Source organism: Buteo buteo, chromosome 21, assembly GCF_964188355.1.
Source record: "Buteo buteo chromosome 21, bButBut1.hap1.1, whole genome shotgun sequence".
Taxonomy (NCBI): Eukaryota; Metazoa; Chordata; class Aves; order Accipitriformes; family Accipitridae; genus Buteo; species Buteo buteo.
Window position 1 is genome coordinate 12,113,360 of NC_134191.1, and position 15,485 is coordinate 12,128,844.

Sequence of the window (15,485 nt, forward strand, 5' to 3'; positions counted from 1 at the left end):
CAGTCTCTTCAACATTTGGTAAGGATAAGACTGGGGTATTTTGTGGCTTTAAAATCATACCACCTGTGCTCTTGTGGAATGTTATTCCTCCTGTGAGGTGTTATTCCTGCTTTGCAAATTCCTGTGCAAAAGCCAGCGATACAGTGTGTTTACTAGCTGAGATTAAAACCGAGTTTGGGGACAGTGAATGTGTTCTGCATGCTGCTAAGTTTGCTCAGTCACCTTGAACACATTGCTGTTCAACAGGCTTTGCAAAGCAGCCTGAGATCTGAATGAAGCACACAAGAGTAGCACATTATCTCTGTCTCTTTGGCTAGTTCACTATTTTGTTCAAATGTTCACTATTTTGACAGTATCGTCATTTAACTTTAGACAATCTATGAAATTGCCCATTCTAACCTGCTTTTCTAGGTCTTACCCTTGTACGAGCTTTTAAAATACAAATGGGGCATCTAAATTACCTTCAGAAATAAAAGTGTTCTACATGGTAAACAAGAATTATTCTTATTTACTAAGATTCTGAAATAAAAGCTTGTTTGGTAGAGGTCAGTCTTCTTTTATATATAATGACTGCTATATCACAGTTTTTGGAAAAAAGTTTTAAATAAAATAAAGCCATAAGTACAACAGATGATGCAAGAAAAATGCACTTGGAGAATTATGAGAGCATTTTCTAAACCAGTAAGACAGTAATTTCAGCTGTCAAGACTTCTACTTTAGTGAAGTGTTTACTCTTAGTCTAACCATCATTATTTACTGATTTCTGCAATGCCTCTCTCCACTCTAATTTGGTTCACAGAATTATAAGTTATATACAGACCTCAGGAATGCAGAAGCCATTACAACCATGTGAACTACTCTCCACCACTGTTCACTAGATAATATTCTGCACTTCGTAAAGGCAAGAGATTAAGTAGGTAACAAAGTTCCTAAAACCATTCTGTATTTAGCAGCAGAGGGCCTGCCATTTCAATACTGTTTCAACAGATATCACTGAACTTGTAGTACCTCCAAACCAGAAGCTAGCTGGGGAGCGACAGAGTAAAGGAAGAGTTCATCTTTTGAAAGAAAGCCATGAATATACCCCAAAGTTCAGGTATAAGTGACAAAGAATTGAAATGAAACATGTACTAAACTAAATTAAGTACTGCCAAAAAAAAAAAAAAAAAAAAAATCACATAATTTTAATAAAGAGGGAAAAAAAAAAAAAAGAACCAACAGGGCAGAAGTACAGCTGTGATGTAAAACAACTTAGGTCTCCAGGATTTATTTTGATCTACTTACAGAAACTTATTTTTTCCAGATGTGGGAAAATAATATTCTTGCTGAGAAGATAATTCTATTTCAGTTCTTTAAATCATGATTCATGCTTATCTTTTCGCTCAGTTCAAGTCACTTGTCTGTAATAAGACAGCATATCATCTAAACTTTGGTAAAGTGGTTCCTGATTTTGAGTGTCACTGCTGTTGGCCTGCACTGAAGGTGCCACATCTTGGGCGCTGCAGCCACAGGCCTGCACTGATGATGGCACATCTTGGGCACTGCAGCCACAGGCCTGCACTGACGATGGCACATCTTGAGCGCTGCAGCCACAGGCCTGCATTGGTGGCGGCACATCTTGGGCGCTGCAGCCACAGGCCTGCATTGCTGGCGGCACATCTTGGGCGCTGCAGCCATAGGCCTGCATTGCTGGCGGCACATCTTGGGCGCCGTAGCCGTAAGCCTGCATTGAAAATGGCATATCATGAGTGCCGTAGCCGTAAGTGTGCATTGGTGGCAGCATACCTTGAGTGCCATAGCCATAAGCCTGCATTGGAAATGGCATATCATGAGTGCAATAGCCATAAGCCTGCATTGATGACAGCACATCTTGAGTGCCATAGCCATAAGCCTGCATCGACGGCGGCACACCTTGAGGACCATAGCCGTACGCCTGTGCTGATGGCAGCATATCCTCATCATCGCTACTGTCATCCTCCGCTGATGATGGCGCGTCTTGAGTGTCACTGCCACAGGCCTCTGTTGATGCTGACTGATCTTGAACATTACTGTTGTAAGCCTGCACTGACGGTGGCACACCTTCAGTGCTGCTGCCGTTGGCCTGCACTGATGGCATCTGTTGGTTTTGTGCTGTCTCTGTTTCCAGTTTTTCAGAGGAGGTTTCAGGACTGTTCACATTCTGACTTCTGTAATTATCATCTTTCTTTTGTCCCATAAAGTAATCAGAAGGTGGTGCAAATTCTGGATCTCGCTCATCTCTGAGTTCTTCCTGTTTCTTCGACCATTGTCCAAACATCAGTTCTGTTAGAAACAGAGAAAATAGTAGATTGAGTATAGATTTCACGGTCTGAAGATCAGTGAGAAAGGAGGGAGAACAAATTAGCAAACAGAGAAGATGCAGCTGTGAAAAGCCATTTACAATTACTTTTCCCTCTAGTATTAGATTGCTGGCTAAGCTGGCAGTCCACTTTCTTTACAGAGCAGGAACAAAAGCATTGAGCATTAAAGATAACCACCATCTGCTATATAACTCATCCTACTCACTTTAAGATCGTTTTACAATGTGGTCATTGGTTATGGAAAATGACTAGTTAGGTGTGAATCAAAATACTAACAAATCAAAGCATTAAGAGCTTAGTTAATAGAAGATGGAGATGATGAGATTATCTCTAGTGGGCACAGGTGAAAACCAGTAACTTCTTTATTTCAACAGAAGTAGATATTCTAGTTACTATGACAGCTGCTGATTTCTGATTAAAAATAGTTCTGAAGTACTGCAATGGAATGACAGCTCAAGATCACCACACTTAAAAAAGATATCCCCAAAACCTACTCCGAAGGTGTCTCCCAAAACTACTCTCTAAAACCAGTAAAATTCTTTTCAGTATTCACATCTATCAGGACTTCTGTAAGAAATGAAGTAGAAAATTTTGATACAGAAGGGCTACACATTTGTCTGATGTAGCAAAGTAGAGCCCCAATCAGAGCAGGACTTCTTCCTTTGCTTTGGTAAAAGTATATTAAAAAAATGAAATAGTAGGGAGGAAAGCATCTAAGAGAATGAGTTGTTTTGTGTATCTCTTCTTATACTAATTTAGATGCTTGTGTTAAATTTATGTTCAGTGAACTACAGTTATTTTACTTCACATTTTAGAGTAAGCTGTCCTCTGCTTTCTGAGTGTAATACCTGTTGTGTAGTACAGTGCTACTTGGGTGTCAGTCAGATACTAGGATTCCTCAGAGGTAGAAGAAAACCAGTGTCAGGCAGGATAAAGATTTAACACATAGGACCCAAAAGTTTTGGTTTTTAATGGCACCACAAAGTTTCCCCTCACAACGATGTTCATTAACTGAACACAAAGAGACTGTGAAAAGTAAAAAGAAGCTGGAAGTATCAGTATTGCACAGAATAGGAATGCTGCTCTTACACAAGTACTAAAGAAGGTGGACATTTATGTGCATTGCCTATTCCTTGTTTGCTTTTACTTAGAAGTCGGGCATCAGACTACAAGAATGTGCATGAGGTTAGATTAACGGTGCAAAATGAGTTAATGGGTTTGAGAAGGATCTAGAAGACAGCCATCAGTTGTTGTGACAAGGAAGATGCTTCAGGGTGGGATGTTGTTACTGAAGTGGTCTCTGCTTGCATCACTTTTTAGTATTGTCCTGTATCTCTTTCAGTGTAATACATCCTGCTGTCACGTAGCACAAACTACAGAAATACATCAAGATCACACTGAAAGACGGTAAATCTTATGAACTATGAAATTTGACATTCTGCCAACCTCTCTGGATCATCCAGAAATAGAGTAATTCATACAGAAGAAAAAATTACGGGGATATTATAGCAGATACTGGCACTAATGCATGCCTTGTCAATTACTGCACTGGACACTAGATAGTCATCAATACAAAGGGAGAAAGTATTTCATTGCTTCTCAGTCTTACCATACTTCGTCACAAAATAGAAATGAAAGTAGCACCGTGCACACTGCTTCCAAACAACGTTTCCAAATCTACATTTCCTTACCTTTGCCTTTATCCCACTCTCGGACATAAGGCACACCAGGCTTTGTATCTCTTCTCTCCTGGATGACAACCTCTACCTTTCTACTTGCTGCAGTAACTCTCGGAGCTTCCGGTTCATCAGTAGCACCTTTCAACTCTATGTTATGGAAAGAGATAGTAGTTTTTATTAGTAATGGGATAAAATCTATATGAATTTCATAGGAGGAATAGGAAGCAAGAGTTATTTGCATTTATAGAGCTCATACTAGTGATCTAATTTCATTCTAATAATGAAATGCATCTGAGCAGGGAGGTGATTTTTTTTTTTTTTTTAATTACTGCATATTAGTTCAGAAAAAATAATAGGTAAGCCAGATAATCAGGAAGCATATCTACCAAGAGACACTTCATTAGCTTTCTAGTTGTATCAAAAAGACTGCTGAAAATCTATTGCCTAATAACCCACAAAGGCATGTGCTGAGTATTATACGGAAACTAGAAAATGAGGTAAAAATAAGAACATTAGCATGTTATCTCCATTTCATTTACTGGAGAAAACAATTTGCATTCTTATTCTTCCGAACAACAGTAACAGTTAGGAGTGGCACATTAGTGTTCATTTCCAGAACGCTTTACAGTTAATCCCTTGCACAGAATTCTGACATAGTGAAATATTAGCTACATTTTACAGTAGGAGACAGACAGTACAAGTGACTAGTAGTGTCATAAGGGAGACATCACAGAGATGGGATTAGAACTCAAATTCATCATCCTAAATCCTAAAGTCAGTTGTATGTCCAATTTACAGACTGCACTGAAACTGTAGGATTGTATATTACATGATATCAAAATTAACTTGTTACTACTTTTTGTTCTACTTCATCTTTAAAAAAAAGCCAGTAAAATTTCAGCAGCTCTAACCTCAACAGGCATAATTAACCCACATAATTCCTGCTGTCAGGTGTGAATCAAAAAAGCCTAAAATCTACATATCACATTTCTACATGCATTATTAAGCTATTTCTGGCATGATTTCTTATCTACACACAGTTATATGAACACTCAACATTGAAACAGTTATACTATTTGTATATACAGAATATGTAATACCAATATATTGAATGTCCAAACCTAAATCAATTAGAGTATGCCTGTCCATGAATCAAGTACAAGATGAAATAGCAAGTATTTAACTTAAAAAGGCAGATCATACCTCCATTCTCCAATTTTTCTGCCTCTTCCTCTAATCCAGCTTCCCTTAATTTCTTAATCTTCCGTGCTCGAAGTTTAGACAGCCTTGCATCTAGAGCTGCCTTCCTTTTTTCTTTTAACTGTTCACGTTTAGTTCTCTGATCAAGTGTCTTAACAGCAAAGAAAAACATGAATTAATCTTCCTTTGTTATTATAATCAACTACATATCTTCCTTTACTAAACAACTAAAAGCAGTCCTTATCAAGTACCATGTTTCAACAGGGAAAAAGAGGCCCAATTTTTTTTTGGAATCAGCTGTGGGCATCACTTGGAATAAGACTTATACAACAAATCAAAGACAGTGACCACTGAAAGTAGGATGCCATCGTACCCCAATTTGCTCTTTAAACTTGTACCTGCTCTCGTAGCATATCCAGTGTTGCCCGTTGTTTATTCCTAAGTTCTTTGTCACGAGAAAAGGCAAAGTAACCAACACCAAGCTGTCTGGCCTCTGAAAAGAAGAAATCAATACATTTAAGTTACATCCAGTTTATAATTGACAGTAACTACAAGCACCATGCACCCTGATTTCAGGCACGGAATTAATCCCAACAATATACATCGCATTAGTTTTAGATGGCTAAAAAGGGCTTGTTTTAGATGATGCATGAAGTGAAGCTTCCTGAAGGAGATCACAGGAGGAGGTAATGAAATTTGAAAAATGCATTTGAGAAAAATACAATTTGAGGAAAAATCTAGACTTATGTAGACTTATGTACTGGTAATGTGAATGGTGTTGTGGTTTAACCCCGGCCAGCAACTAAGCAGCACACAGCCGCTCACTGACTTCCACCCCCGCCACCCAGTGGGATAGGGGAGAGAATTGGGGAAGAAAAAGTAAAACTCATGGGTTGAGATAAGAACAGTTTAATAGAACAGAAAAGAAGAAACTAATAATGATAATAATAACACTAATAAAATGACATTAGTAATAATAAAAGGATTGGAATATACAAGTGATGCACAATGCAACTGCTCACCATCTGGCAATCGATGACCAGTTAGTCCTCGAGCAGCTATCCCCCCACCCCCACTCCCCCCAGTTTATACACTACATGTGAAACACATGGTATGGAATACCCTGTTGGCCAATTTGGGTCAGCTGTCCTGGCTGTGTCCCCTCCCAACTTCTTGTGCCCCTCCAGCCTTCTTGTTGGCTGGGCACGAGAAGCTGAAAAATCCTTGACTTTAGACTAAATATTACTTAGCAACAACTGAAAATGTCAGTGTTATTAACATTCTTCTCATACCAAACTCAAAAACATAGCACTATACCAGCTACTAGGAAGACAATTAACTCTATCCCAGCTGAAACCAGGACAAATGGTTATTACACACGTGGCTTAATACATACCTATACTTTCCCATACAGGCACAAGAAGTAACTTTCCCTTGCTTCCTCTAAAACTAATCTATTTGGTGATATAAAGATAAGTGATATAAAGTATGGAAGTATACCATTTTCTCGAATGTCCTCATAATGTATGGGTCCCATGGGTTTTCTGAGGGCTTCTTCTTCTTCTTTTTCCCACTGCTGCCTCTGAAGTTCTCTTCTCATGTCTTCAGATAACAGAGTATTCCCATCAGGACCTTGACTAATTAACAACAACAACAACAAAGTTAGGGATTACAGAGCAGAACTTACCAGTTTTATGGTATCATACAGTGAAAGTATGATTGAGTCTGATCCACTACTGCAGTTTTTACAAAACATAGGTCATTGTAGGCACCATTTAGTGATGCAACATTGATGACTATGGTATATTGTGAAGACAGAAATACAAAACTACCTCTGAAACAAGGTACTAGCAGACATGGTATTAAAAGACTTAAACAAAATCATGTCCTTTCTCAGAAGCTTTATTGAATCATCAAATCACAGAATGGGAGATGAAATAATCACTTTTATTGGCATATGTTGGGATTCTAGCAATCACATACAGAAACATTTCAGATTTAACATGAGAAAATGAAGGGTATCTGAAATAACAAAAAGCTAGCCATTAGTTTAACCTACAAGTCCATGCCAAATATTAATACCCAATATGGGAAATATTTTTGTTTGCCCCAAGAGAAGCAGCAGGATCTTTTTCTTTTATTGTCTGGCTAAAGCTTTTTTTGCCAACCAACTGTCATCCATATCAATGCAGAGACTACAATTTCAAAGCACTCATGGTTGCCATCTTATGTTTAAAATATAGAGAACACACTACCGAGTTGGTAGCATGGAAGAATTTTCACTTCAGCAACAGTAAGGGCTCAGCTGAGGTGACTTTAGATTATTTTCTGAAAGCTAGTCTCAGTGCTGCCATAATAATTTTAACAGAAGAGCTGTTAAACAGCTGCTTAACAGAAGAGCAAAACCAAACAAATGGAGATCTAGCAAATTCACTTTGAATGTCATTATGAATTTGGAATTGGTAAAAGACCATCATCAGTTTCCAGGTTAAACAGAACCAGAAATCACTTCTCTGGCATTTTCTGGAAGGTATAATAAAACACAATTTCCATACAAGGACCACAGTTTTAAAAGATGCATCAAATATCTGAGAGATTGCTAAGTCAATTTATGAGAACTTTTCTCTGCAAACTATGCTCCGTAAGTGATGTTATAGATCTAGTCAATGTTTAGATCAAAATGTGTCCCTTAGTAGTGTATTAAAAATTTCATTTGGGCTTTTATTTGATATCCATGGTCTCCATTCTGTGGCAATTTAAAACCAACACACCAGCCATGTATTTCAAATGGTCAGCTGCCAAAGTGAAGTAAAATAGAAGCCTTGGAATACTATCTGACTTTATAATAGAAAGTTTTGATAAAATCACAGTCATGCACAATTGTCCTGTAGCTAGTCTGTCTATTTTTTAAGGCACAATGTAACCATCAGAAGTTGGTCTAAAGTAAATCTAGAGAAAGCAGTTGCATCAACAATTCTGGATTGAGAATGGGGTAGCAAAGAACAGCCTCTCTTCCTTCTCATTAAAAATAAGTATGTTAAATACTGCAAGGAACATGCACTTCTATTAGAGAAACCACACCTTTTCCCTTGAAGTTCCTGATCCATTTTAAGTAGACTTGGCAAATCCTTCTTCATACAGCGTCTAGATCGGCCCAAGAAATCAACATAATCAACCCTATAATGAAAGCAAAGGAAATTTGATGCAGAACTTCTATTTGCAGACTTACAGAACTCAGAACCAGAAGACAGAAGCAGTAACACTTTCCAAAGAGTATTTGTCACTTCTCAGTCTGTCCATGTGCGACAGTTTCTTCTACCTTTCAATTAACAGACTCACAGGTTAAGTGGATACATTCTGAACAGGGCATATGACAGTTTTATCACAGACATTTACTCAGCCTCCCTCCGAGATGGCTGTTTGCCTTGGCAATAAGATGGTGTAAAAAAACGTTCAAAAGTTACAATGTCATATAGTTTTCACACCAAAATAAAACTGAGCCTAGTACTTGCTTCCCATGGTGAAAATAATGATGTGGCATTGACTTCTCGCGGATATGAAATTGTTACAATGTATTTCAATTATCAGTATAAAGCTTATTTAGAACAGGCTGATAGCATTCATTCAACTGGCATAACAAAGGCTGACTATAAATGCAAGCAAAATGTTCCCTTGAAGCACATATTGTGCTTCTTATTCAACTCTTTATAGTACTGAACACTTAATTTACAGTTGTCGAAAAAGCTGTTAAGAGCTATACTTATTGTCCTGTAATGCTAGAAAGTTCTTTAGCATCAAGCTGCCTCAATTATCCCATTCTAAAGAATTACTATTACATCTGAAAAAGTATGACTGGCAATCTAGTTCCCAAAACTCAAACTTTTAAAGATCTGTGCTTTTACTAAGTTAAGACTTTTACATAATTTCTAAGGATATCTACAGCTTAGTATATACTCAGTGCCCTTTGGTTTTTATTATAGCATAACATCAGTAGAAAAAAAAGTCTGCATTCTCTATAATAAAGATGCAACTATGGCTGCAGAATAATTAGCATTAATTATGCTAGCAACCAAATATCCTCATTAGGATATGGCTTCACTGAGGTGGACAATATATTAATAATACATGTCACTGAAGTGAGATGTAGGCAATGATAGAAAAGCACCATGTGAACGGTAAAACGTATCAGTTTAAATTTCTGATACTTTACGGTGATGACAGCACAAAGCAGTTTGAGCCCATCGCTCATTGATAGTTTCATCTTGAATTTCAGTAAGATGCTGGTAATGGGTATACCTGCCTTTCCAACCTAGCAGTCTTCTGGTACTCTGCTGGATTCATTCTCCCAATTTATTCTGAAACACTACATTGCAAATCTTATCTTGGCCTAATAAACTGGAGAACGGGGGTGCTCTGTTTTGTATTGGTTACTGCTGTTTTAAACTGATTACCAGAAGTAAAATCTCTGTTCCACAAGCTTTTTAAACAAATGGGCAAGGAAAATGTTCAGTCAGACTGGTTTCATAATTATTCCTAACATCTTGAATGAAAAACTAGTGGTTACTTGGAATGTCACAGAAAATTGTCACAGACTGTTTGCTGTGCTGCAGTTAAACAGTGGAAGAAATGCTGGAAAATAGTGTTCTTTTTCCATCAGAGTTTCTCTCCTTTATGAGGAGGTCACACAACAAAAAACAACTGCTCATTTTGTAAGTCACGCACAGTTAGAGAAGGGAAGGTGGATACAATAAAAACCCCAAGTTTCGCTGAAGTACATTTCAATTCAAAACATCAAAGCATAAAATTGTATCAATACTGCGATCAGAACTCCCATAAACTATGCAAGAAAATAAAAGCGGATATTACGAAGTCTCACTTATAGTACATTTCCCTGATTGATATCTCAAAATCCTAGACGTAGATTCTATTGCAGTATTACCTACATGGAAGGGAAAGTAACATGAAGGACTGCCTTTTAACGAGATGTGAAATGAAAGAATGTTACCACTTCTTCTCAATAGGTAGTATTAACCAAAAAAAAAAAGGTGCCGCTCCACCTACTTTGGAGAGGGAAATTACTTTCTCATGCAATTGTCAAGAAACAGACTAGTCAGGACAGCTTAGCCCAATCAGTAGTACCAACCATTCTTCGTCTGGGTCCTCAGGTGGTGGTATTTCCATTTCAGGTTGAGTTTCCTCATCATCTGTCTCTTTTTCTAAAGTCTTTCTAGCAGCTTCGCTCTGATACAGTTCCTGTACTTCGTGCTGTTTGTCTATGATCTTCTGAGTAAAATCCACTAGGTACAAATCCTCAGTTTCTTCATCTAAGGCAGAAAATCAATTCTTAGAGAAAAGCCATGAAAAGAACAGATCTGAGCACAAAATCAATACAAAATAGCCACAATCAGCTTTTCAGCTGCCAGCAAAGCGCTTGACCACACTATTGGGGAATACTTAAATCTCATTCAGTGCCAAACAAACTTGGAGCTATAAATAGGCTCCACAGTGATAACCACTATTTCTGAATAGAAGTTTTAGGGTATTTCAAAGCAATTAATCATTTGTGTACAATACAGAAAAGGTTGCAGTCTTTGCACTAAAATATTCTCTGCTCATTAACTACTTCAGAAGCATAGGGTTTGTTATGTAACAGTTCAAATACTTTTTTGATGCTTAACATTTGGTGTGTTGGCAGTAGTTAAGCAGTCACTACAGTACTTTTTAGAAAAGTGGAGAAAAGTAGTGGGGTCATATGGACAAAGATGGACATTAGTAAAGAAAACATTGGAGATTAATCGCAAGGAAATTTGGATTCTATTTTAATAATTACTTCTTGCAGGGGACTGAATGAGAGAAGAAAGGGACAGATTAGAATTCTCTAACCCTATTAGCTGCATGACTGGCATTCCCATATGGACCAGCCAGACTCCCCTCCTGGTCCTGTTCTCTTCATAAAGGTCCAAGAATCAGAATGCAGGACAGAACATCAGCAATGCAATCCGAAGACTGCATAATGGAGAATAAATTAATTTTGTTTTTCTAAGATTCTGTATTGAAAAACAAGAATATATTCCACCCACTTAATGAATGAGTGAAACAAACCAATAGTGCTTAATAGGACAGGCTGTCCTTCAAAAAGTAATTTTATTTTCTCTAGTACCTATATTTTTCTCCCTTTCAAAGCAGAATAACCCATGTCAATCACTTTGTATAATAACTCCAAAAAAAAATTTCCCACGTTAGAAGACAAGCAGTGAATTCATAGCATAACTGCTGTAAATCACCAGACATTCAGAAATACCAACTTTTAGGGCGAACTTTACAAACAAATTTTATATATATATATATACACACATAAAGTACTCATTTAGACTAGTTTTGTTCACCTGGAAAGTCGCCTTTTGTCATTTTCTCATACAGCTTTGCTTTCTCTTCTAGTTTCTTCCTGAAAAAGAAAAAAAAAATTAACATTGCAATCCCACCAATTCCAAACACTGTTCAAAATGACCAATTTAGCCTTAGATAAATGGAACGGGAAAGTACCAGGAGTGCTTGAAATGCTTACTAGAAGCTGACTTATGCCTGGTTTTTGTTTTGAACCTTAACTGACATTTCTGAAGATACACAGATATCCAGTTCCAGAGTACTGAAAATAATTTTAGCGAAGTTACAGTATTAATCTTAAGTGTATTTTGTCAAGTAGGCAGGAACAGGATGTAACAAGTATTCCACCTTTATCTAACTACTACAGTCTGTCAGATAAATACTGGAAGCTAGACCACTATTTGCAGGTATGAGCTACTAAAATACTGTTTTGGGGGGGGGGGGGGTTGGAGAAAAAAGAAAGAAAGCATGGAGTTACACTTAATCTTAGAAACTGAAGATAAGATCTTAGCTAATTTCTGGAATGGTAGAAGACAATTTTGAAGAGCAAGGAACTGCTTACAGAAAAACAGAAAATGCCTTATAAACTGCATTTTCAACATATATCTCATTGTACAACTAACTCATTTAGAAGATGAGGTAAATCTTGCAAAAAAGTGAGGCATTTTCTGTCAAGTCCAAGAAACACTTTACTATAGGATTCTGATATATTGCTGCCCTGGCTTCTAATTCTAAAGATGACTTTCAAAAATCAGTAACCTGACATACTTAGACAGCGATGATAATGTGAGGACAGGTATCCCTAGAGCCTAAGACGGCTGGGATGCAGTTTGTACATTACTGGTAAAGAGCATGGAATTGATGCTGGTGTTACCGGTTGGTCTAATGAGAACTGCTGGTCCAAAACATGCATAACTTGCTTTATGTGCTTTTCTGAACACTAAAAAAGAAGTTCTACAAAACTTTCCTTTCTTACAGAGCCTAAGAGTTACCTTGATTTATCTAATATATGCTCCTCTTCTGTCTTCTGCTCAACATCTTTCTCTGCTCGATTTGCAACTCCTGTGTTTTGTTTGTTCCAGATGCTTGGTTTCTGTGGAGTACAATTTTATAACAACAAAGAAAGAAAGAAAGAAAAATATTGAAATGGTAATGATTAAAAAATAGTTCAACTCCATAATGCAAACTTTGCAAATCAATCATGAAAGACTTTGTAAATAACATCTTACACATGTTTGAGTTGAGACTATACCTACTCTGCTGTAGGATGCAGCAGGTATGGCCTAAAATTACAGACTGCAGTATGATATAATAGTTAAGGACAGGCTGAGAAGTGGGGAAAAAAAAAAGCACTCAGAAATCAGACAAAATCTATTCTGGCAAAGATGTTAAGGTTAAAAAAATTAATAAGAACAATCTTGCTGATTACTAAAGTAATAAGAAAGCCATGAATTGTTTCTGTTACCTTCATTTTAGATATAAAATACAGTCACTTTGCCCATGTACAGCGTAACACTGTAAATGCTGCATGTTCTTCAAATGTGGCAGCAATTACTATATTCTACTACTAGAAAGCTACAGAATGAATAAAAACACATGTGCAGTAAAGAGTAAAACATAGAGATAATTGTGTATTCATTATTATATGCTGCGATACAGAGGAACAGACAGCAGAGCATTTATCAAGAGTGTCTCATCCTCCACTCTTCAGAGAAGCATACAAAATTGTGGAGAAAAAAGGAAACATCTTTTCCTACAGTTACAAAAGCTGTGGCTCCCTGGAGAACAAAGATTAAGTGGTGATTTAGATAGGCATAAGCATGAGATAAGTTTTCTGTTGTGCACAAGAATCTCACCTGGAAATTAAATTTGAAGAACATCCTCATCATGTAGGTTTTACATGTGAATAGTAATGTAGCTAACTATTTATTTGTTTAGATTTGAATATGAACTTCCTTACTTTAAGGAGAAAGAATGACAAAAACAACGGAAAAATATTTCTACCTTATTAGAAGTTTTGGGCTTTGCAAAGATGCCAGCATCTTTCAGTAGCTTTTCTTTCTTGAATTCTTCTTGCTTTCGGAAGAGTTCTGCTTTGAGATCTACCAACTACATCAACAGCAAAATAAACAAATAAATAACCAAGACATATCACATGCATATATATCAGTTACTGTAATAAAGTAATAACTGTATTTCCAGTAAAACAATCTGGCATTTACAGTTATATGAACATTTGATTGCATTTTTGTGTGGAACTTTGAAGTGCTGATCCAATCACAAAGATCACTCTTAAGTTTACAGCAAACAATATACAAAAAGCACAGAATGCAAATTATGATTAGGGATTTAAAAAAACCCCAAAGATATCCTTGATCCTTTGATATATAATTGGAAAAAGACAGACATAATTCTATATAGATTCTACCAGCCTCCTGATGGCAAACAAATAGAGAAGGACTAATAACACTACTGAATTTGAAAAGGAAACTTCTAACCACTACATAATGAATAAAATCCTGTCTCAGAAAAGAATTGATAAAAGTTTGCTTTCATAACATATATATACTTTCCCACTGCTTTATATACTGTTTATATAGTTTTAGATTTTCTTTCTTTTTTTTTTTTTTAATAAATATGTAAGTAGCATTGCCATCTATGACCAATGCCTATCTTGTCTTTTATTAGGAAACATCACCAGCAGGGGTGTTGTCTTGAAATTACATTAAAAAACCTAGTCTGGAAGAGGATATTGTGCCACTTTCCCTGCAAGTCCTACAGAAGACAGATTTCACAGATGTACATTAAATCAGGAAAGTGGAAGGCTTTGGTATTAATACTTGTCCCAAACACGCTTTTCAGGTCCCTGTAACAATGAGGCAGTGTGGTAAATTAACCCTTCCTCCAGCCCACTGCTTAGAAGCGATCATCCAAACATTCAATGTTAAATACTTCATATGCAGCAACCCACAGTTTGCATTAACTGTTTATTTGGAAAGACGACGTGTTTGGCAGCGGTCCCTTGTTAACAGGCTGCTGGAGAGCAGGGAGAAGCAGCACCTCGCCACCCCTAAGGGCTGGAGGGCGATTTGCCAAGACAGGGACCTCCTGTCGCTTAGAAGAAATCAGGAAATACACTCACATTTCAATTTTATCATTACATCACGAATGGGGGCAAATTCAGCCCTGGCACACTCAGATTAAGTGGCCAGGAAGGCGAAGGGGCTAGCCCCCCTCCCCCCAAACCAAGACGTGACTTCAGAAGGTGTAACATGGCCCTATAAATCAGCATTTGCTTTAATGAGTGTGCACTTCAGTGGGCCGGGGTTAAGGAGAGAAGGCAGCAGACACCCCCCGGTGTCCTGCTTTCCCTGGAAGCGGCTCGCACCAGCGCGGCCCCGGCCCGAGCCGCACGGCCTGCGCGGCCGGGCCCGCCCGCAGGAGCCCGCAGCTGCGGGTAACGGAGCACACCTAGCCGCCCTCACACCCTTATAAGCCGTTTGCTTCTTCCAGGCCTCGGCCAGGTTCGCTCACTCACTGAGGAGGCGGCTACGTCCAGCGGCTTCTTCCTCCGGTCCATGGCGGCCTCTGCTCCTCCGGTAACTGCCTCAGGCGGCCGCCGCCTTTCCCGCTTTACGGCCTTACCGTAAAGCGCAGCGAAAGCGCGGCGCTATTGCGACAGCGCTAGTGAGGACTGGCGGGCCCTTCCCCGCCGCCATGTTGGGGAGGTCAGGGGAGGGTAGACGGCTAAAGAGCGGAGCGCTGGGCCCAGCAGTACCCCGGAGGTGTACGGCCCTGGTGGTACCATCGCCCTCGTTGTCCCGGCCTCGGTCAGCCTGGAGACGGCTGCGTGCTGTAATGGTAGACCCTTGCTGCCTTGGAC

General features: G+C 38.4%; 1 protein-coding gene across 1 annotated transcript; it reads right to left on the minus strand.

Moving 5' to 3' along the window:
• Window positions 1-811: 811 nt before the first annotated feature.
• On the minus strand, window positions 812-15,264 carry CCDC174 (coiled-coil domain containing 174). The gene is made up of 11 exons (XM_075053454.1): window positions 15,141-15,264; window positions 13,607-13,711; window positions 12,595-12,695; window positions 11,605-11,663; window positions 10,362-10,542; window positions 8,300-8,395; window positions 6,719-6,855; window positions 5,617-5,711; window positions 5,222-5,369; window positions 4,031-4,165; window positions 812-2,301 (listed from the first exon to the last, which is right to left on the minus strand). The coding sequence occupies exons 1-11, from the start codon at window positions 15,180-15,182 to the stop codon at window positions 1,388-1,390; spliced, it is 2,013 nt and encodes a 670-aa protein (XP_074909555.1). The 5' UTR covers window positions 15,183-15,264; the 3' UTR covers window positions 812-1,387.
• Between the last annotated feature and the right edge of the window lie 221 nt (window positions 15,265-15,485).

Coding starts and splice junctions, on each gene's coding strand:
- CCDC174 (XM_075053454.1), bottom strand. CDS start 15,182: ATGGACCGGAGGAAGAAGCCGCTGGACGTAGCCGCCTCCTCA. Junction 12,696..13,606: donor AGCCCAAAACTTCTAATAAG/GTAGAAATATTT, acceptor TGTACTCCACAG/AAACCAAGCATCTGGAACAA. Junction 10,543..11,604: donor GACAAAAGGCGACTTTCCAG/GTGAACAAAACT, acceptor TTTCTGCCTTAG/ATGAAGAAACTGAGGATTTG.